The sequence below is a fragment of the Schistocerca cancellata genome, chromosome 4, assembly GCF_023864275.1.
Source record: "Schistocerca cancellata isolate TAMUIC-IGC-003103 chromosome 4, iqSchCanc2.1, whole genome shotgun sequence".
In the NCBI taxonomy this organism is placed as follows: domain Eukaryota; kingdom Metazoa; phylum Arthropoda; class Insecta; order Orthoptera; family Acrididae; genus Schistocerca; species Schistocerca cancellata.
In genome coordinates, this window is record NC_064629.1 from 45,265,533 (window position 1) to 45,287,495 (window position 21,963).

Here is a 21,963-nt window from a genome sequence, read left to right on the forward strand (position 1 = left end):
AGTTCCACAACCAAAATATTTTGAAACTTTCGAATAGTGGCATGTTGCTCAAAGATTTTTTAAGTACTGGAATTCTGTAGATTGCCTTTCATAGAGGCAAGATGGTCCACAGCTGTTGCAACTGGTCTTCAATATCCTGGATACTAGCACTGGAATGGAGTTCACCTCAGTGTTGGTCCCACACATGTTCTATTGGAGACAGATTTGGGGATCTTGCTGATCAGCATAATGTTGACAGTTTGTAGACAGACGTTCCACATGTGGATGAGCATTGTCCAATTGAAAAATGGCAGCATAATACTGTGCTTGAGAGGTAACATATGAGAATGCAGAACGTTCATGACATACCCAATTTGGAACCAGCTCTGACCTGAAGTCATACCTCTGGCTCCACACACCATGATACCAGGAATAACACCACTGTACCTCTCAAAACTATTGGAAGAATGGGTCCTGTGCCCAGGTCACTACCATACTCACTGACGATGGTCATCCAGAGCAGTGCAGAACAGTGCTTCATTGCTGAACACAATGTGATGTCAGTCATCAGCAATCTATGCTTACCAGTCACAGCATGTTTCCAAATGCAGCTGATAGTGTCGTGGTGTTAATGGCGGCCTATGCGTGGGGCAGTAATTCCTTAGTCCAGCTGTTGTCACTCTCCAACCACTGGGGTCAGATGATGTAGAATGTTGCAGGGAGTCCATAACTTGTGTTCAGATGGGAGGTGCAGATGTGAAGAAGCTATGAGGTGCTTGATGCCCAATATGGAGATCCTCTCTCTTGCGGAGATCAGACATAGTTGGCTGTAACCTTGATGATCAGTGTACCTACACTCTCATTCCCATGCAGTACAACATCAAGTCACTATCATACGTGAATGCCCCGCAGATCTGGATATTGCACAATTCGATAAGCTAGCCAAATGGAGACCCATGATAAGGTCTCATTCAAACACCATTGGGTGCTGATAATATGATCTTACATGAGTGTATGGCATCTCCATGTCCTTCACAGTGATCACTCAACATATGATGCCATGTATGCCTCTTGTGTACCCTACCAGAGATGGTAACAACTAGATGTTGGTTGTTCATGAATGAATGGGCCAAAAGGAATAGTTCAGTAAAGTGAACAAAAAGACTAAGGAACAACTTCTAAGGAATGGGCATTTAAAATTCACTTTGACCGGTCTCATTCCCACCTTGGTCTAGTTCCTCCATTTCTCATTCCCAAATCAGTCTCACTCGGCCAGTTTCGTTCTACTGTTGTGTAGACACGCACTTCAATTTTTTTATAATAATATACAAATTAAGTTTTATGTAATACATGTGTATTTTTCAGGCAACAAAAAGGTAAATCTGCTTATTTCTTCATTGTTTTGATCAACTGTAGACCACACATTTATCACAAGGCAAGTTGTTTCTTTGTTTGACTATTTAAACAAGCAGCCATTGCTTTTTTTGGTTCATAGATTATGTTTTTACCTGCTCAATTTAATGACTAGTTTATAGATAATTTTTACTATTTTTTTAAATCGTAGAGTAATAAAATTTACACAAATGTTGCAATTTCCATATTTCTTCCAAAAATAAAACATGACACCTAGGGAGGCTCTTATTTTTCACATATTTTTTTTTCTTTGTGATACTTCTTAGTTTGGTTTATTTGCAAAGAAAAAAAAAAGAGTTGTGCATGATTTCAGCAGAGTGGAAAAATGGAAAACTGTACATGTAAAAAAAAAAAAAAAAAAAAAAAAAAAAAAAAAAAAAAAAAAAAAAAAAAAAAAAAAATGTAGAATGGCATGAAATCATGTTTACTGTTCTTTATCTATTCTCCCAGTGTTATCCAGAGTATCTGAAAAATTACCTGCAGTCCAGATAACAAATTTTATCATGAAACATATCCAATATGGATTCCAAAAAGGGGAAATGCACCATGAGCATAATTAATGAATTCATTGAAAAAAATCAACTCATCACTGGTAAAAGCAATAAAGTGGCAGGTATTTTCTGTGACCTTACAAAGGCATTTGATTCAGTGAATCACTCCATACTGCTTCATAGTGTTACAGCACCAGACAAAATGTTTTGCAATGGCTCAGGTCTTATTTGACAAACAGGAAGAAAAGAGTAATCAGATGCATCTCATTGGGATACAATTTCACAAGGAGTCCCTCAAGGCTCAATCTTAAGGCCAATCTTGTTTCTCTTTTACATAAATGATTTGTCTCTCAATATCAGTGCCCAAGCAGTCATGTTTGGCAATGACACTTGAGTACTTATTGAAAAAGAAAATGTGAGGGAAATTCTGGATAGTGTAACAAAGACATTAAACTTCCTAGATACATCGCTTCAACAAAATGGTGTTCAACTTAACATTTCAAAAACTGTTTATACAATTTCAAATCAAAAAATCAAAAATCAGTGCCACCAGTATCATACATAAATATCAAGTTATGGAAGAAGCTCAGGCCATCAAACTTTTATAAAAATCTAAGCTTGCAGGCACACACAGGTTATTTAGCTACTAAATTGAACAGCCTTACCGTTGTAGTGGACATGCTATCTGGTGTTAGAAACAAACAGCATGAAAGTGGAGTACCACAGTTACTTTGAATATATAATTAGATGGTTCAATTTTGTTGGGGGGGGGGACTTGTGTCACATGCCATGAATCCTACTACTTCCAAAACACTGCTTAAATGCTTAAAACTCTACCAACTTATACCCCAGTAAATGCGAACGAAAGTCTACCGTAAACCTAAGGATAGGGATGTACTGAGCATGAAGATAGGTTCACTGAAGATAAAATTACATGAGCTAATGGTAAAAATCTATTATTCAGTTGAGAAATTTATATATAGTGAGATGATCATTTGAACAGTGTTGTGTATAATGTATACAGTAATGTATGGAAAATTGAAACACTAAGTAAGTTACATCATAAGAAAAACAATACAATAATATTGTTGCATTCAACATAAACCTGTGTTGGTAAAAATAGTGTTTGAGAATTATGAAACTATACGTACTGTATGGCAAAAATTTACATGTCTCCTTACAATACAATCAGATTTTATGTAGATTGTATTTTATTGGTCCTGTTGTCTACATAGCAGCTTATGCATAAGACATTGGACAAGTCAAGTTATAAATATACAGGCTGAAAGTAATTTCAAGGCATACATATTTAAGCTTACAATAATACACTTTACACACAAGTATTTATATAACACATTTCATAAATTTAAATATTCTTCAATGGAATAAAAGCAGTGATGCTGTAAATATGACTTTAGAGATTTTCCAAATGTATTGACCTCAGTGATAGCTTTTATGTTTTCAGGAAGTTTGTTATAGAGCTTAACTCCCATGTGAAAAGTACCTTTTTGGCACAGTGCTGTGCTGATTTGAGTCATATGTAAGTTCCTGTTTTGTCTGGTAAAGTGCTCATGTATATCACAGTTTTTTTGTAGCCTCTGGTCCTTGCCTATTACATTTAATTTAAAGAACAAAAGGGTTTCCATAATGTATACACACGGTAATGGGGAAATACCAGATTTCTTAAACAGGGGTTTACAAGAGTCTCTAGGCTTGCACCCAAACAAGATTCTAATGGCCCTTTTTTGTAGTTTAAAAGTGCTATTAGCTATTTTAGAGTTTCCCCAGAAGGTGACCCCATATCTAAGACGAGAATGAAAGTACGCATGATATGCATTCAATACTGTTTTCTCACTACAGCATGATTTTAATGAACAAAGAAGATAACATGTTTTGCTCAGTTCTGCATTGAGACATTCAATATGCTTATTCCATCTGATGTTACTCTGCAGCCAAAGTCCTAAGAATTTGGTTTCAGTACTGTTACCAACTGGTTCGTCATTGATAGAGACTGATGGGATAAACATGTCCTTGTTAGGAACATTGTGGAATTTTAGAGCAATGTAAAATGTATGTTATGAGGTGAATAAAATACAAATATTTTTAATGCCAAAAATTATGTTCAGAAGTACCTTTTTAATGATTTTTTTACTTTAAACTTAATTATTAATACCATATTGCTGCATTAACTTTAATATTACACCCTATAAACCTAGTACTGTTTACTAATTGTATGAGGCAAATACGATGAGAAAAATCATATTTTACATTATGCACACTTATTCTTCAATAAAGGGTTTTTATCAAGAAAATTTACAACCATCAGTCTAATAACTAGGTGCGAAGTGTTTAGAATATCTTCATTTTCATGCCACTGTGAAGAATCTCTCTTCAAGATCTGTTTAAAGATACTCTTATTTTACTACAAAGGAACTGTTCAGTCACATTAGTCATCTTTTGGAATTTGACCAATTCCTACTTGAATCCTTATATTTTTTTGTCTGTTGGTTCCGCTTAATGATTCAGTGTAGTGACTTTTCATTTTTGGTTAAGAAGATTAATGTGAGAGAACAGGAGACAGAAACAAATGATTTTTCGGTTTTTGTAACGCCACATTGTTGGACAGATAAGGTAAAAAATGAGGTGCTTCTGAGTAGAATCAGAGAGGAAAATGATATGTGGAAGAGACTGACAAGGAGGAGGGACAGGATGATAGGACATCTGTTAAGAACTCTTTCCATAGGAAGTTAAATGACCAGAACATGTGTAAAATTATCAGCATTGAACTAATAGTGAACTTTAATTTTGCTTTATTTTGAAATTCATTTATGTGTAAAATATATCTTTTAAGTACATTAATAGGTACTGGTATTTAATGAATTGATGAACTTCATAGTCATTTCACTCTCGTCTGTTAATGACTGCCTGTGGTCGCTCAGATGTCTTTCTCAAATAACTGATGATTGATTCCATGCAAGGACCTTGGTGCCCCTTTTGACTGGTGACTGAACTAAAACTGGTTATCGTTTTTCACTGTAAAGATCTTTGAAGTAATAACGCTTGCTGTGCCATCTAGGGTTAAAAAAATGTTTGTATCCACTTAAGAAGGTTCAATGATCTCCGAGCATATTTATGTAATTGCTCCTGTTACTGAAACAAAACTACTAATTTGTCTTTACCTCTGTGTTCGGAGTCATGATTTTTCCACAGAAATCTTCACTTCCCCCTCTGGTAGTATGGCACTTTGATGTGTAATTAGTTTACACACCCACACATTGAAAAAAAGAAAACCGTTAATGTTGGACTGACAGATGACATTTACTATCTGTTATTTCACACTAGTAAAGCAGAGATGAGTATATATTATTTTCTGTAAATGAATGGAAAATAGAGACACTGTATGTGCTACGATTATGAGCTTGCCTCAAAAGTGAATGACGGCTGTGGTGGTGCATGCTGGGTCTCAAACAGGTTCCGTGATCTGTACTTCCATTCAGCCTGCTCTGGTCTCTCTACTTGGCTTGCAGTCACTGGCCTATGTTCAGCTACAATATTAGTGGTGTGCTGCTTGACACAGTTATTTCTAATAGATATCTAGCCATAACACTGCAAATTGACATGAAATGGAATGAGCACACAAGGTCAATTGTAGGGATGGTAAATGGTTGACTTCATTTATTGGGAGAATTCTAGTAATGTGTAGTTCATCTACAAAGGAGACTGTGCGCAAAATACTTGTGTGACCGACTCTTGAGTACTGCTCAAATGTTTGGGATCCCCACCCAATTGGATCAAAGGAAGATACTGAAGCAATTCAGAAGATTGCTGCTAGATTTGTTACCAGTAGGTTTTATCAGCTTGTGAGTAATATGGAAATGCTCTGTGAAATCAAATAGGGATCTCTGAAGCGAAGAAGACATTCATTTTGTGAAACACTAATGAGAAAGTTTAGAGAACTGGCATTTGCGGAAGACTAGAGGACACTTATTTCCACCAAAATACATCCGTGTATGGACTCTCGGGATAAATCAGTATTCATACAGAAGCATACAGGCATTCCATTTGCAAATGGTACAGGAAAGTAAAAGAATGAAAGTGGCAGAGGGTACCCTCCACCATACACCATTTGGTGGTTTGCAGAATGTGTGTGTAAATCTAGATGTAAAATTTGTGAAATATTATGATAACCTACATCATCAGTCACTACAGTGTTACATGCACTATACAAATGGTAGGTAAACAACTTGTCATCTGCTTACATCTTAACCTCGGCGTAGTCATAAACAACATTTCAGCAATCACATCATTTAGGGCAAACCTATAGATAGCTAACAAAGTGATGAGTACATCAACACAAATATTAGTTGGTATAACAGATGCAGACACATAGGCCGATAGGTATACTACTCACCTTTGAATGCATTAGTTGAGGTATTGTAAGTGAAAGGATCTATTGCTGTGTTCTGATTTTACCATTCCAAGAGATCAGTCAGCATTAAAACCATGAATATGCAAAAACTGTTGAAACTTTGGCATACAAATTAGTTTTGGCAACATATACTAACACAAACACAGTTTGATATTTTCCTGAGCAAAGTGGCCTGAAAAGATATCTCCAAACCTGTAGTGGAAATGTTATCAATAAGTAGATGACTGCATAAACACACTCATGTGGTTCTCACATAACGTTGCAATGCCAAGTGATGGTGGTGGCAGTGTCGTCTTCAGTCCATAGACTAGTGTGATACAGCTCCCTATACCAGTTTATCCTGAGCAAGCCTCTTCATCTCTCCATAACTATTGTAACCCACATCCAACTGATCCCTTATTTTAGTCAAGTTGTGAAATAAATTTCTTGTCTCCTCAATCTAGTTCAGTATCTGCTTGTTAGTTATTAGATGTACCCATCTAATCTTCAGCATGATCCTGTAGCACCATATTTCAAGAGCTTCCATTATCTTCTTGTCTGAACTGCTTTGGTTCTGCAGGTTTTTACCATGTCAAAAACCATTTGCATATAGTGTTGTGGTCCTCCTTTATTGTTGACACAGGGTCACTGCTTGAATGCTGCTATCTTATTGCAGTATGTCCAATTTGGCACACAGAGTAATAACTTCTGTGGCCTTTTACTGGAGACTGTTCTCTCTGGAAGATGAAAAAGATCAGGAAGTGGTCACTTGAGTGTAGACTCCATTATACAGAGCCAGCAAGAGGTAAGGAACAGACTGAAAGTTCAGTAACAGAGAAAGATCCCATGTAGCGCTAATGTGTTTCACTCCCCTTCTATTAAGGAAGCATATATATTTTCACAGTAAGAGAGTAATATCTTTGTTACTGGGAAAGTAGAGTTTGAGACCCAAAATCGTTTCATCTTTTCACTTTCCTCACTCAGGTCATCCTTTCTGTGATCATCAAAACCCATTAGCACAGGTACAATAAACAGTTAAAATGTGTCTCCTGATGATACAAGTTTAGTAGACTTTTCTTTTTTCCTTGTGTGTACTAAATTCATCAGTGTTGCATGCTGATGTATGGAAAGCATCTAATAGTAAGGTATGTCTTCGCCCTTGTCTCTCTGTCTCAGTAGTCTTAATGGAGTCAGTAGCACTTACTACTTACTGGTGCCACTTTGGCACTACCGAGAGAGATATTAGCAATTACGTTGTTGCAAACAGACTCTCAATTAAAATCTTTCATATTAGCATTATGACCTCACTCTGTGTTGAGATCATACCGGTAACCTAACATGCTGATTACTTGCTTTGTAAGCCAAACAGTAGGACAGTAGGTTAAATATCTTAGACTGCATGGCTTTAAATGTTTCTTGGCTCTGAATAATAAACTCACGTCATAACTTTTATTTCTTAGTCCTTTCCTTGTTCCACAAATACTAGGCAGTCCCAACTGCAGAGCAGATGGTTTTTGGGAATCCTGATGCCCATTTGCAATGGGGAAAAAGCAGATACTGAATCATGTGCAGCTTTTCTACATTTACCTTATATAATGTAAATTTTACACAGAATATTTTTGTGCCAGTACTATGCATATCTGAAGTCCCAAATTCGATTAGATTCATAAAATTGCATTTTTAAGTGAATAAAATATGCTCGGGAACTGTGGGTTTGATGAAGGGAACTATTAATAATGGTTTTAACTTGGTCACTGCAAACCTTTACAAAAATATTGTAACACTATGAGAAATGCATGCTTTAATATAAATGCAGATGGCAGCCAAGCCTGCAGGTGGTGGTGCTGCTGTATCTGAACATGAGTGGCACCTATACAATGTCCTCAATATGTTGCAAGTGTCAATCATGCTCACAAGTGTTCTGTGTAGTTGTGAGTGCATTACGTTGGAGCTAAGTGAACCTGAATGTGGGCAAATTGTTAGTGATGCTTCTGTAACCAAAGTAGCTGAAGCGTTTGGGGTTTCAAGAGGAACTGTATCTATGATTCATACTACATATAGGGAAAGCAGAAAATCATTATCCACTAAGCCGAATTGGAGATGAAAGTGTGTTTTTAAGTAATCATGATAGATGGGCATTGAAAAGAATTTTGACAAAAAATAAGAGGATGACAAGCTGCAAAAGTTACTGCAGAACTGAATGTCACACTTGTGAATCCTGTCAGCACCAAAACAACGTGAAGGGGGCTCTGTACGATGAGAATCATAGCGAAAGCTGGAATTCCAAAATCACACATCAGTGATGCAAATACTGGTAACAATACCAGAGAAGAAAAGTTGCTACTCACCATATAGCGGACATGCTGAGTCACGACAGGCACAACAAAAAGAGTCACACAATTATAGCTTTTGGCCATTAAGGCCTTTGTCAGCAGTAGACACACACACACACACACACACACACACACACACACACACACACACACACACACACACACACACGTCTGTGGTTTCAGTTCTCTGAGACTGCAGATGTGCATGCAAGTTGTGTTTGCATACACGTGTGTCTACTGCTGAAAAAGGCTTTAATGGCCAAAAGGTATAATTGTGTGAATCTTTTTGTTGTGCCTATCGTGACTCAGCATCTCCGCTATATGGTGAGTAGTAACTTTCCTTCTCTGGTATTGTTACATTCCATCCTGGATTTTCCATTGTTTGAAATACTGGTAACAAGAAAACATGGTGATGGAGCCATGAAACCTGGACTGTGGAGCAATGGAAAAAATTCATATGGTCAGATAAGTCTTGTTTCACAATGTCTCCAACTTCTGGCTGAGTTTACATCTGATGTACACTATCCCAAGCTTATGATTCACACTGCTTGCTGTCAAGAAACATGGTGGGGATTTAGTGATTATGAGGGCAGCTACATAGTAGTATTCCATGGGCCCTGCGGTTACTCTGCAATATTGCATCACTGACAAGGACTGTCTGACAATTTTGGCTGATCAGGTCCATACCATAGTACAATGCTCATTCCCCAATTGATGATGCTATGTTCCAAGATGACAGTGTGCCCATTCACACAACTCACATTATATAGGACTGGATTAATGAGTAAACGATGAATTGTCTCATCTCACCTGGCCACTGCAGTCATTAGATCTCAATGTTACTGAGCATTTCTGGTCTACTTTGAAGAGATGGGTGCACGATTGCCATCCACCTCCATCATTGTTACCTGAACTGTGGACTATTTTGCAGGAAGAATGGTACAAATTGCCCTGAAAACCATACAAGACATGTATTTATGAAGTCTGAGATGACTGAAAGCTGTTTGGAATGCCAATGGTTTTCTTACACTGTATTAGCTGTGGTACTGTGTTGTCTTTACGATGTTTCCATATTTTTGTCCACTCCCTGTAGATGGGTACAACATACAAGTAATTGTTTTAAACGTAATTTTTGTCATTTTGCTTGAGATGATATCAGTGAATATTCAGATGCTTCTGATGTCTGGGCAAGTTGCACAGTCTCACAGGTCATTTTGTTATTCTTCTTCACCAATAACTAAGTTGTGGTTTAAATCTTTTAAATTCCTCAGTTATGCACTTAGACAATTAAATAACTGAAATAAAACTGAGACTCACAGATTCTCTCACAGCAACAAAATATTTATTATGATGCTTTGTTCTGTGTCACTGAAGTACAATAAAAACAACAACATATAAATTCAATGTTAAATAAACAGTTAATGATGAGAAACATTTATTTCTCACAATGTAAGAACACAAATTCGTATTACAGCTTTTATTTAATATACTATACACAAACAAATATAACAGAGACATTGACATACGCAACTGACATCAGGCATGTCCCTGAAGAAATACTGGTTCTTTTATCACAGGTATAATGTGATCTAGGCCATAGTTTTCTTTAGGAAATCTTTGTTCCTTCATCTTCATTTGTCATCTTAATGGAATTACTTATGGCATATGAAAATATCTTTTCATCTGTATAATGCATTATGGCAAGAAAAATTTCAAGTTGCATACTTATCTCACATACATCAATCAATCCTATTTCTAATCACACAATCCTTTTAACAAATTATTGTCAGCCAGATAATTGAATAAGCAACAGTTATAATTATTATTATGCAGAATATATGGGAAATAGACTATAAAGAAAGAAATCCAGTCTGAGCATTAGCATCACACAAAGACAAGCACTGTGATCACATGAAGATGATTAATGACCATCCACTTCTTGAGATTCATCTAACAGTTCTGTAAACTGAAAATAAATATAAGACTACTGACACAACTGCACCTAGGCAGTGCCCCTGACACACAAAAATTGCAAATGAAATGCAGAAAGAGATAGAAAAACATAAATGTAATGACTTACACACAGTATATCAGATAACAAAAACAATAAAACACAAATTGAAACCACATGCAGAGCACATAAAGATTGTGCTCATAGCAGAATATTCAGAATCATCTTCTGATTAAGTAGATTCATCCAACTGTGAGTAGAGTAACTATGCATCTTGGCAGTTCTTGGATAATGAGAAATGTCTAAAAACATGTATGAGGTTAGATTAAAAAGAAGTTAAATAATGTCCACATATGTACTGCAACTCATCTTCAGCAGATGCATATCTACCTTGCTACATGAAAGCACTAAATGTATCTCGTATCCCCTGTTTTACCTGAACAAGACACAGCAACAACATTGGAACTCCGGGCAAGTAAACTATTGAAGAGATGTGGGAAAATTATTTGATTGTTGTGGAAGAATGGACCAAGCCACACAGAACATCCTTCAGGAATTAAAAAAATTGAAAGGTTAAGCAAACTACTGCTTAAAAGCAATGCTGAGTGAGTTATGTGGCACCTGACATAAGTAATGAGCATATCTGTATATTGTACAAGCATTTAAATAGCACACCATTTTTAACAGATGGATTCCCTGGTTATACAGATGGAATACAAATATTGAAATGAGTAAAAGTAACAGCCCACCATTTAAATGAAGGATTGTGTGGTAGATATGCACATAAATGAAGAATATAAGTACTGGAAATATTGCTAAGCTTTCGAGCTTTCGACCATGTAGCTGTGTGTGTGTGTGTGTGTGTGTGAGTTTTTCTTTCCAGGGAAAAGGGGCGGGGGCGGGGGGGGGGGGGGGGTACGGACGGCGGTGTGAGCACATGAGCACATCTGCCTATCAACTGCTCAACTATATGGGGCATTGTACCCTTTACTCCTTCCATTATTTGCTCAGTCACGTGTTACACAAACAATGGAGCTAATGCACACTGTGTGTGTGTGTGTGTGTGTGTGTGTGTGTGTGAGAGAGAGAGAGAGAGAGAGAGATTGGGGGGGGGGGGCAGGGGGGGGTGAGGGGTGGCTGTATGAAAAGTATGGAAGTACAAACACACAATTTTCTGACTTCTCGATGTAAGACTGAAGTAGATCATTTGTTGTTTAACAACGTAACTAGATACTTCAACTTGTGTGAAGAGTAACTATTTCACTGCAAGATAAAATGGAAGAATGATCATGAAATATTTTGTCAAAAATATTAAAACTTCTAAAACATTAACAATATTTAAATAAACAAAAACATTCTTTAAAATAATTTCTTCAAGTCAATAAAGTGTTCAACAATTGGATCACAGCATTAAGCATGTAAAAAAAATTGGAATGTATATATCTTACCCAGTACAAAAACCAGTAATGACAAAATAGTTTTCATGCCTTTTGAGATCAAAAACCCCAGAGATTACATTTACTGAAGTTAGAAAGAAAATAGTGTTTTACTGGTTTGGTCAAGGTAATTGCACACATTTTTAGAAACATAAATTTGTCATCAACTACTGACTAGAAAGTTCTGAAGTAGTCTCATCTGATGATTTCCTCGTGTTCAACTCAGACTGGAAAGAATGTATCTTGAAATGAAGGCGTGACTCCAGAGAATACCCAGTATAGTTCTTCCTACAAACATTAGAAGTCATTACCAAGAGAGTGGGCCACTCAGACTCACTTTTTGTGAGTAAAAAAGAAATTCATACACTTTTACATTAACAACTTTTGAAATGCATCTGACATATTCTGTAACTTACTTTGCATCTTCCAATAATTGGGCTGCTCTAGAGAGATCATTTTGACTCCTGTATAGTAGTGCCAGTTCAACCATAGCATACGGTATAAGATAAAGATCTTCTTTTATTTTTTTCTCCAATGAAAGCACAATATTTAGGGATTCCTCTGCTTGAAGTGGGGTATTCATCAGTCGCAAGCATGTTCCTTTCAACAATAAAACTAATGCTTTGTTGTCTGCATGATATTCGCCTTCTTCTGAAATTGAAAATGCCACAGCAGTTAGCATCAGTATTTGTTCAATAGAGGTATCAGTATAAACACTGAAATCAGCTGTACAGGGTCATCTTCATGAGCAACAAATAATACTCTACACGAACAATAAATTCAACTTTGTTTAATCACAGAGTACATTCAATGCAACAAAAACTGTTGTGTGATTGCATACTCTGTGTTTCATTACCTGTTCAGTTCTTATTTTTACCAATTGACTGTACATGGCATTTGCTAGCTGTGAACATTTAATGTGTCATATATTTTTATAAAAAGACAGGTTGTGCAGTATAATATCTATATTATGGTGACATTTACTGTTTAGTAACATATCAAAGCATAATTACAGTGAATACAAAAATAGGATACAGGATTACATTCTAAAAATAAAAAATTCTTACAACCTTGTCACTTACAGAGTGAACATGAAATACTATTGACTGGAGGAGAGGATGGGTGGTGTAGTAGCAGGAGAAGGAAAAGGGGAGAGGGAGGAAAGGTAGTTATTGCAAAAGTATGGCCTCAATTATTGATCATATGGTATACCAGCAAATGCAATTACTTGTACTGAAAGTCAAAGGTGGCCTCACACTCAATCATATGAACATTGCCAAGAATGAAAGGATCTTGCATTGCCATTCTGGCCGAGATTCTGACAGAATTTGTTTGGCATTATTTTCTTCTGAAATGTCAAGCATTTATCTTTAGTATGTATATTACAGTTATGAGTGAGTGTGCAGTGTAGTGTTGTACTTGTAATTTTACAGATTAGCATGGAATGGAAGAATGAGACAAGATTAAACCAACTGCTAACACAAACCCTATTCTTTATGGATAGCAGTAAATGGTCCATCAAGCATAACACTCTCATCCGAATGTGGCACACTGTCAATAATGTCATATGCTCTCACTACATAAAATCTTTTGAGAGGTTTGGCACCTACACTAGGATTTTGGTACACAGCCTCCTGATCACAAACTTCACACCTTCATCCCTAGTTAGGTTAAATATCAGTGACAAAATTTACTCCCCCACCAGCATTTGAACTGGCTACCTCTGATTCAAATTCTGTGGCACTACAATGCATTAGTGACCACAGCTACTGATGTGCATGATTTTACTTAAAACAGCAGGTATATGCTTATATTTTTATATCATGCTGAGTACCAACATACATTACAGGTTTTGCTCAATGTCACCCACATCTTCATTCACTAAAATGTGGCCTATGGGTTATGACTAGGGCTCAGTGCAACGAAAAGTGTGCTTCTGCATGTGAAATTGCATAAGAAAATTATTGTGTCAGAAATTCTTCTTTTAGTGCATCTGGACTGGATTACGACACCTGAATCATTGGCACAGAAAACTATTTTTCATGTGCCAGTGAAAGATGACAGCTTGTGTTGCATATATCACGAGCAGGAGCAGATTCAAGATCAGATTCTGTGGAATACCAGTATTTATTTGTTCCTATTTAGCATTAAAACTGAGGTATCTATGAATAAAATATGTAGTGCAACAATTACTTTGAGTACTCTGTCAGACATAAGTTCAATATTTTTCCAAGCAGATGCACAAATGAATGTGTGAGGATTTGCAGTCAAATGCCCTAGACAGATCACAGAAGTGCCTGTAGGTGAAAATCTGACATTTAAACATTTAATATGCATTGCCTGACACAAAAAGGAAATTCAGTCAATCGACAAGCCCTTTTTATCATCCTTGAAGAACAAAGACTTTAAACAAAAACCCTAACTCTCATCAAATGCTTAACAAAACACCCAAAGTAAAATTAATGGGTGAAGTGTTAGAACCATTTCTGATCTAAACCAGTGTTCAGCAGGGTGACAATCCATGTCCTCTTCTCTCCTCTCCCCTTTAATCAGGTTTTGAACAAATTCATCCAAGAGTGGAAAAAGAAAAACTACTGGACCCCTGTATCACCTGGAAGATCTAAAAAAGACATCCAAATTTCTTTCCAATCTTTCACAGCTGATCTGGCAATATTAGAAGACTATGAGAAAACAGCAGTTAAAGAGATAGAAGCTCTCATGTAATGTGTTGAAGGAAAGAGTTTGCCTTGAAATATCCTTCCAAAAAACGAAGTACATCTGCCTTCTCAAGACATTTCTACCATCGTGGCACCAGTTTCAATATGCCCTGTTCATAGAGGTCCATCTGGTTGGAGTACAGCCATTTGCAGACTGTGGGTTTCACTTCCGTATCTGTCACAAAGTGTTGGCCGGCCAGGAATTTCTTTATGGGACAATACTGATGAAAGTCCAACGGTTGCATGGTCTGGACCGTATGATGGATGCTGGAGCACCTCCAACCCAAATATGGTGATTTTCTCACGAATAAGACCAGCAACAAGGGGCAACTATTGTCATGAAGAAGTTTGACACAGTCAGAATTAATGTTGAGGCATTTGTCACAGAGGGCATGATGAACTTTAACCAAAGTTTTAATGTATGCTGCAGCATTCACAGTGGTCCCATGTTCAGCACAGTCCACCAATAACACACCATGTATATCCCAGAACACTGTCACAAGCGCTTTCCTATCAGACTGAGTCATTTTGAATTTTTTTCGTACTGAAGAATCAGCATATTTCCATTCCATAAAGGCCTGCTTGATTTTGGACATGTAGCAGTAGTCCTGTGACTCATCACAAGTGGCGATTCCTTCCAGAAAGTCATCCCTTGTGTGACATAATGCATTAAGTGATCCAAGCTTGTCATCATTCGCTGGCCCTTATGGTTGCCTGTCAAGGTTTTAGGCACCAAGTGAGCAATAATTTTATGTAATTTCAATGTGACATGAACAATATTGTACACATGATAAGGTTTGCAGTTGCACACACCGGTCATTCAAAATTGCTGACATTCTGTGAGGTTGCAGCTGTTAACTGCTGCCCAGAGTGTGGCGAATCACAAAGGGTCACACAAACCTCTTGGAAGAATGCACACAACCTGGAGACATTGCTACAGTCCACACAGTCATGCCCATACCTGCCACGCATGTTCCTGTGAATTTCACTCAGTTTATGGCCTTTGGCCCACAAATGCTGAACAACACTTCATTGTTCTTCACAAGTTGATGACAGTACCATGCACTTCAAGTTTGTTTTTTGGTTCAGGCTTCTCTCGGTAGAGCAGCACGTGACAACAAAATACTACCTGTAGTGCAAACATGAAACTACCAAACAATATTGTCATGAAATTTCAACATTCTGGCTGCAATACCATGGGAAAAGCAAAATTGCTGTGCATTACTTTCCGATATTCACTCATATGTATAAAAAGCTACAAATACAAAATCTTACAGTGTTCAGAGGAGATTATATCTATATGATAGCTTTGATGCTAGTGATGTTCAGAGATGGCATTCAAACTGCTCTGTGAGGAATACTGTTTTAGAGACATTGCTGCCCATTTACATTAATGCACAACTGGCACCTGTATGCTAATGATTGTCTAGCACACTCAAAACAAGCAGGTGTTTCACAAATAATGGCTGCAGCTCTAGCCATATAGGTAACCAGTGCTTCCTGAGTATCTGGGTCTTGTAACCAAATGCTTCATCCCCCCCCTCCCCCTGCCCCAAATAAATAAATAAATAAATCTATGAGGCAGTATGCAACTTCTGCAAAAACAATGTTCATCACACAACAGTTTGTATGCCATCTCTGAATATCACTAGCAACAAAACCTTCTTGGACTCTTAGCATGGGAATGGTGCTTTTCTGACATTTTTATCAGATAAAAAGGAGTGTGCACTGAGAAAACAGTAAAGGAAACCAAAGAAAAATTTTGAACAGGAGATAAAGTTCAGGGAAAAGAAATAAAAAATTTGAGGTTTGCCAATGACATTCTAATTCTGTCAGAGACATCAAAGGACTTGGAAGAGCAGTTGATCAGAATGGCCAGTGTCTTGAAAGGAGGAAATAAGATGATGATCAACAAAAGCCACACAAAGATAACGGAATGTAGTCCAGTTAAATCAGGTGATGCTGAGGGAATTAGATTAGGAAATGAGACACTTGTAGTAGTAGTAGTAGTAGTAGTAGTAGTAGTAGTAGTAGTACTAGTTGTTGTTGTTGTTGTTTTTGTTATTGTTGCTGTTGTTATTCAGGCAGCATAATAACTGATGATGACCGAAGTAGGGAGCATATAAAATGTAGACTTCCAATGGCAGGAAAGGATTTCTGAAGAAGAGAAATTTTTTAAAATTGAATACAGATGTAAGTGTTAGGAAGTCTTTTTGAAAAGTATTTGTATGGAGTGTATCTATGTACGGAAGTGAAACATGGATGATAAATAGTTAGGCAAGAAGAGAATAGAAGCTTTTGAAATGTGATGCCACAGAAGAATGCTGAAGATTAGATGGGTAGATCATGTGACTAATGAGGAGGTACAGAACAGAATTTGGGAGAAAAGAAATTTGTGGCAAAACCTGATAAGAAGAAGGGATTGGTTGATAGGACACATTCTGAGACATCAAGGGATAACCACTTCAGTACTGGAGGGAAGTGTGTGTGTGTGTGGGGGGGGGGGGGGGGGGGGGTGCAAATAACAGAGGAAGACCAAGAGATGAATACAGTAAGCAGATTCAGACACATGTAGGTTGCAGAAGTTATTCAGAGATGATGAGGCTTGCACAGCATGGAGTAGCATGGATAGCTGCACCAAACCAGTCTTCACATTGAAGGCCACAAAAACTACACCTACAACAAAGAGAAAGTTTCTTTGTGTCTCCTCTAAAGCTCTAAAATATTGTATAAATAGTCCTTCTGGCACCCTGTACATCTTGGATACATAATAACATATATAAATACCCATTCTTAATTTACAGTAGTATAGTCTCTCCAGTCCTCATGGGCCCTTTCAGATGAAGGGAATGGAACTGTCCACAATAGCACTGGGGCAAAACGTTTTTGATAAGCTGTTGTTGCTCCCCTATTTCAACAGTGGCTGAAATTATTGTTGCTTTTGCAGCTGTTGGTGCTCTGGCTGCCTCTGTTAATATTCCAAGTTTCAAAATTCGCTGTTCCATAATGAAGGTGAATTCAACCTAATTTCAGTTTCACACAGATAACAATGCTGATCAGTTCCCAAAACCTTATGGACAAACTGTTCTGAAATAAGTATCAGAAATTGGTTCTGTGAAATTTAAAATCAATGAATGCGGATGCTGTGAAAGGACACAGTTCAGTTAGTTCCAGTATGACAACTGGCTTTGGCACTTTTGATGAGAAATGGCTCATACAAACACTGAGTAGGAAATAGTTTCCACAAATACAAAGCACATATGTGTAACCTTCTTGTCCAGTGATCTTTTTTATTTCAAAGTCCAAGAATACTATAATGACCGAATAATGAAATAGTTCCTGTTGAGGATAAACATTTGTGAGCAGATACAATTGTGTGCTGGACTGGGATTTGAGTCTAGGTCTGTACCTTTTGTGAGCAAAATACTACCCAGTGTACTTCCAAGCATGCCAGCTCAAAGATTCAACACTTGACTATCTAGTTCCATAATTGCCAAGCTTCACACAGAATTTCCTGCTAGGCTAACAGAATAGTTCCTCCCAAAGAAAAGATACTGACAAGAGTCTAGAGGAATATACACATTCCCATCTCTGTAATCCAAAACACATCCAGAATGAGAAACTTGAGAGAAATTTAAACAACGGAAGGAATATTAGGGATTAATATGGTTCAAATGGCTCTGAGCACTATGGGACTTAACATCTATGGTCATCAGTCCCCTAGAACTTAGAACTACTTAAACCTGACAAACCTAAGAACATCACACACATCCATGCCCGAGGCAGGATTCGAACCTGCGACCGTAGCGGTCACGCAGTTCCAGACTGAAGCGCCTAGAAGCGCACTGCCACACCGGCTGGCTAGGGATTAATATCCTGTTGATTATAATGTCATCAGGGATGGTGCACAAGTTCAGACTAGATAAGGGTGGGACAGGAAACTATGACTATGACTAAGAGTATGACTATTTCAAAAGGAACGTCTGGCACCCATCTTATGTGATTTGAATTATAAATAATTTAAATTTATAGAAACAAATGGAAATGGCAAACAGCTCCTCCTGAAAAATAATCCCGTGCCATGACTGCCACCTCACTGTGTTTCAAAAACTGCCAACAGACCTGCTCAGTGTATAAAAAAAATTAATCTTGCTGAAAATGAATCTTTCATTCTGCAGCAGAATGTGCACCATTTTGTAACTTCCTCGTAAATTAAAATTTAATGCTGGACCAGGATGCAATACCAAACATCTTGTTTTACATTAAGAATGATCTTACTGACTGTATCCAAACACAGTTCATAACCTGTCATTACAGATTTACTTCTGCCAGTATATAGCAGCTATTTCCCAAAGACTTGCTTGCTGAAAAACATTATATAACATAAGTAGCTTAAATCACTAACTATGGAATTATAGTATAAAAATTAAATAATTTATTGCAAAATGTCTATGTCTTTATACATGTCACTATGGTAACATTTCTTCAGATAGAACATTTCGGATAAATGTAGTTGTGAGTCTTCTAATGTATGCAACTAGTAAACATGAAAACAGTCAACAGGATATGCAAGGTGACAAAACTGTGAATGACATGGGTGGCAAGTATTTCAATAATGCACTTATTTTGTTTTGCTGCATGCCTTATTCTAATACCTGGCCAACAGATCTTCATATCTTAAAATTATAAATAAATGTGGACCTAGCATTTATATACTAAAGCCATAAAATGCATTTGTAGAAATAAGGTTTAGATTTTGAATAATTTTATGAAGACTTTATAAAATTTTTGAACATGATACATACTGTTACAATTTTAATGGTTTGCCATTTTCAAGCATATATACTGGATGTCATGGCACACATTACCAACACTACAGGAGGACAGCAGAAACAATAATTATCAATGAAAAAAAATACACATTTTGATTAAAGGTGCAGGAACTGGAAGGAAAATAAACACATATTCAATGAAGGTTTGTAACTGCTAGTATGAGGAAGCTATAAGCAATGGTATCTAAATTTGAAAACCTTCCAGAAGAAAGGAAAAGTCACATAAAATTTTAACAAATGTTATTAACTTACCACGTGTTGATTCCAACTTTCTGAGTACTTTTTCAACTCGTTTATACACTGAATCTAACATTTCCCATTTTTTACCAATTTGTTTGAACAGGTTCCACACATACATTAGTTCATAACCTGGAAGAACCAAGCTTTTCCCTTGAGAAAAATAGCGTTCCGACTTTTTGACTGCAAACTTCTCCATTGGCAATGATTTTCCAGCTATCCTCTGCTTCCATTGAGGTGCATGCCTTTATTACAAACATAAAATGGCAGGTAGTGCTTTAGTTTATCAAATTTTATGGCTATTCTGTAGCTTTTCCAATTATCTTTCAAATACAAGCACTATGAGTTAGAAATAGAAGGCACCATTGACATTCTTACCTCATAAGATATTCAATTTCAGTCTGTTCATCATCAGTGAGGTCATCACCTAGCATACACAACATTGCAGCTTTTTGATAAGCATAAATAGTTTTTGACCATCTACTTTCTTCAAACAATCGTCCAGCAAATTCGCTAGCTTCATGCCAGTTCTGTTTAACACTTAAAAAAATAAAAACACTGGTCATATATTTGAAAACTGAGAGGTTGCTAAAAATGTTGTGTTATCTAAATGAGGATTACATATGATATACATATATTAGTGTCTATCCTAATCTTGATCTCAAAAGTCTCACTTTTTGTACATACTAAAAAAACAATAAAAGTTTGTAAATTTAAGTTTGGGGTGTAAATTTCTATCATAAACTGAAACTTTTAGCACAGCAAACAGCTTTTTGATAAGCATAAATAGTTTTTGACCATCTACTTTCTTCAAACAATCGTCCAGCAAATTCGCTAGCTTCATGCCAGTTCTGTTTAACACTTAAAAAAATAAAAACACTGGTCATATATTTGAAAACTGAGAGGTTGCTAAAAATGTTGTGTTATCTAAATGAGGATTACATATGATATACATATATTAGTGTCTATCCTAATCTTGATCTCAAAAGTCTCACTTTTTGTACATACTAAAAAAACAATAAAAGTTTGTAAATTTAAGTTTGGGGTGTAAATTTCTATCATAAACTGAAACTTTTAGCACAGCAAACAGGGAAATTTCTGTTTCATTATCTCTCTTTGCAGCATAACTAATTTGAGCTTTTCCCCTTATGTTCTGTAAATATGTACTAAGGTACATATTTACAGAACACAGTATAAATTTTAATTGTATTGGTAAAGCAAATTTTCCCAAGTCCTACTTTGATTGTGTATAGCCATATGCTGGACAAATATTGTGAAACGGTTTCTCTTGTTTAATAAATTTAGCAAATATGAAAAGTGCTTCACTTGGCATAGAATATTTAGTTCCAGGCTTCTGAGTAATGGTGGCAGTTTTTTCAATTGGGGTGAAGATAGTGGCATGGTATAATGAAAACTAATCATTTACTTCAATGATTATGTAAAATACACAGTAGAGGTATGGAGACTGTGGAGCAGGATAGGAAGATCACTGCCAAATGGTTCAAATGGCTCTGAGCACTATGGGACTCAACTGCTGTGGTCATAAGTCCCCTAGAACTTAGAACTACTTAAACCTAACTAACCTAAGGACAGCACACAACACCCAGCCATCACGAGGCAGATCACTGCCCTTCAGGCTAAATTACATAAGGCAACCAAAGACCTGAACATGTTAAGGAGGAAGTTGTGTGAAGAAAGGTGTGAAATGGTAATGGGAAATTGAGAAAATAAGCAAAGAATTTTTCAGTTTTGACAGAAATGTCAAAAATAAACTTGAACTCTTGCTTCAATTTGGAAAGGATGAGCCTGAGTCCAATAGTGTAGACAGGATACAAAAAACTTCAGTATAGATTTGAAAAGGAAGACTATAGGGAAGTCAATAAAGAGAAGAAGTTTGTTTCTAGATAGATCTCAAGTTGTACGTGTACAGCAACTATTTCAGAATGAACTATGCTCCAGATACCAGGACATAACTTTTTTACAACCCATTGCCAGTGTGGGTCAGGTGAAAGAGCATATACAGTCATCAGGTAAAGATTTAATGAAGAAAGAAGCTATGATTGTAGTGGATGGGTTGGGCAACAGTACTGACATTGATCCTATACATTCTATAAGGTGTGATCTGGTAAACATTGTGTAAGCAGTCAGCTATTCTTATTGTATTAA

General features: G+C 36.8%; 1 protein-coding gene across 1 annotated transcript in view; it reads right to left on the reverse strand.

Moving 5' to 3' along the window:
- Positions 1-9,944: 9,944 nt before the first annotated feature.
- The window catches only part of LOC126184977 (tetratricopeptide repeat protein 39B-like), a 100,069-nt gene continuing 88,050 nt past the window's right edge, over positions 9,945-21,963 (reverse strand). The window contains exons 9-12 of the mRNA XM_049927677.1: positions 20,176-20,337; positions 19,813-20,042; positions 12,428-12,662; positions 9,945-12,299 (exon numbers count right to left, since the gene is read on the reverse strand). Coding sequence (XP_049783634.1) covers positions 12,179-12,299; positions 12,428-12,662; positions 19,813-20,042; positions 20,176-20,337 — 748 coding nt within the window. The 3' untranslated portion in view covers positions 9,945-12,178. The remainder of the gene's footprint in view (positions 12,300-12,427; positions 12,663-19,812; positions 20,043-20,175; positions 20,338-21,963) is intronic.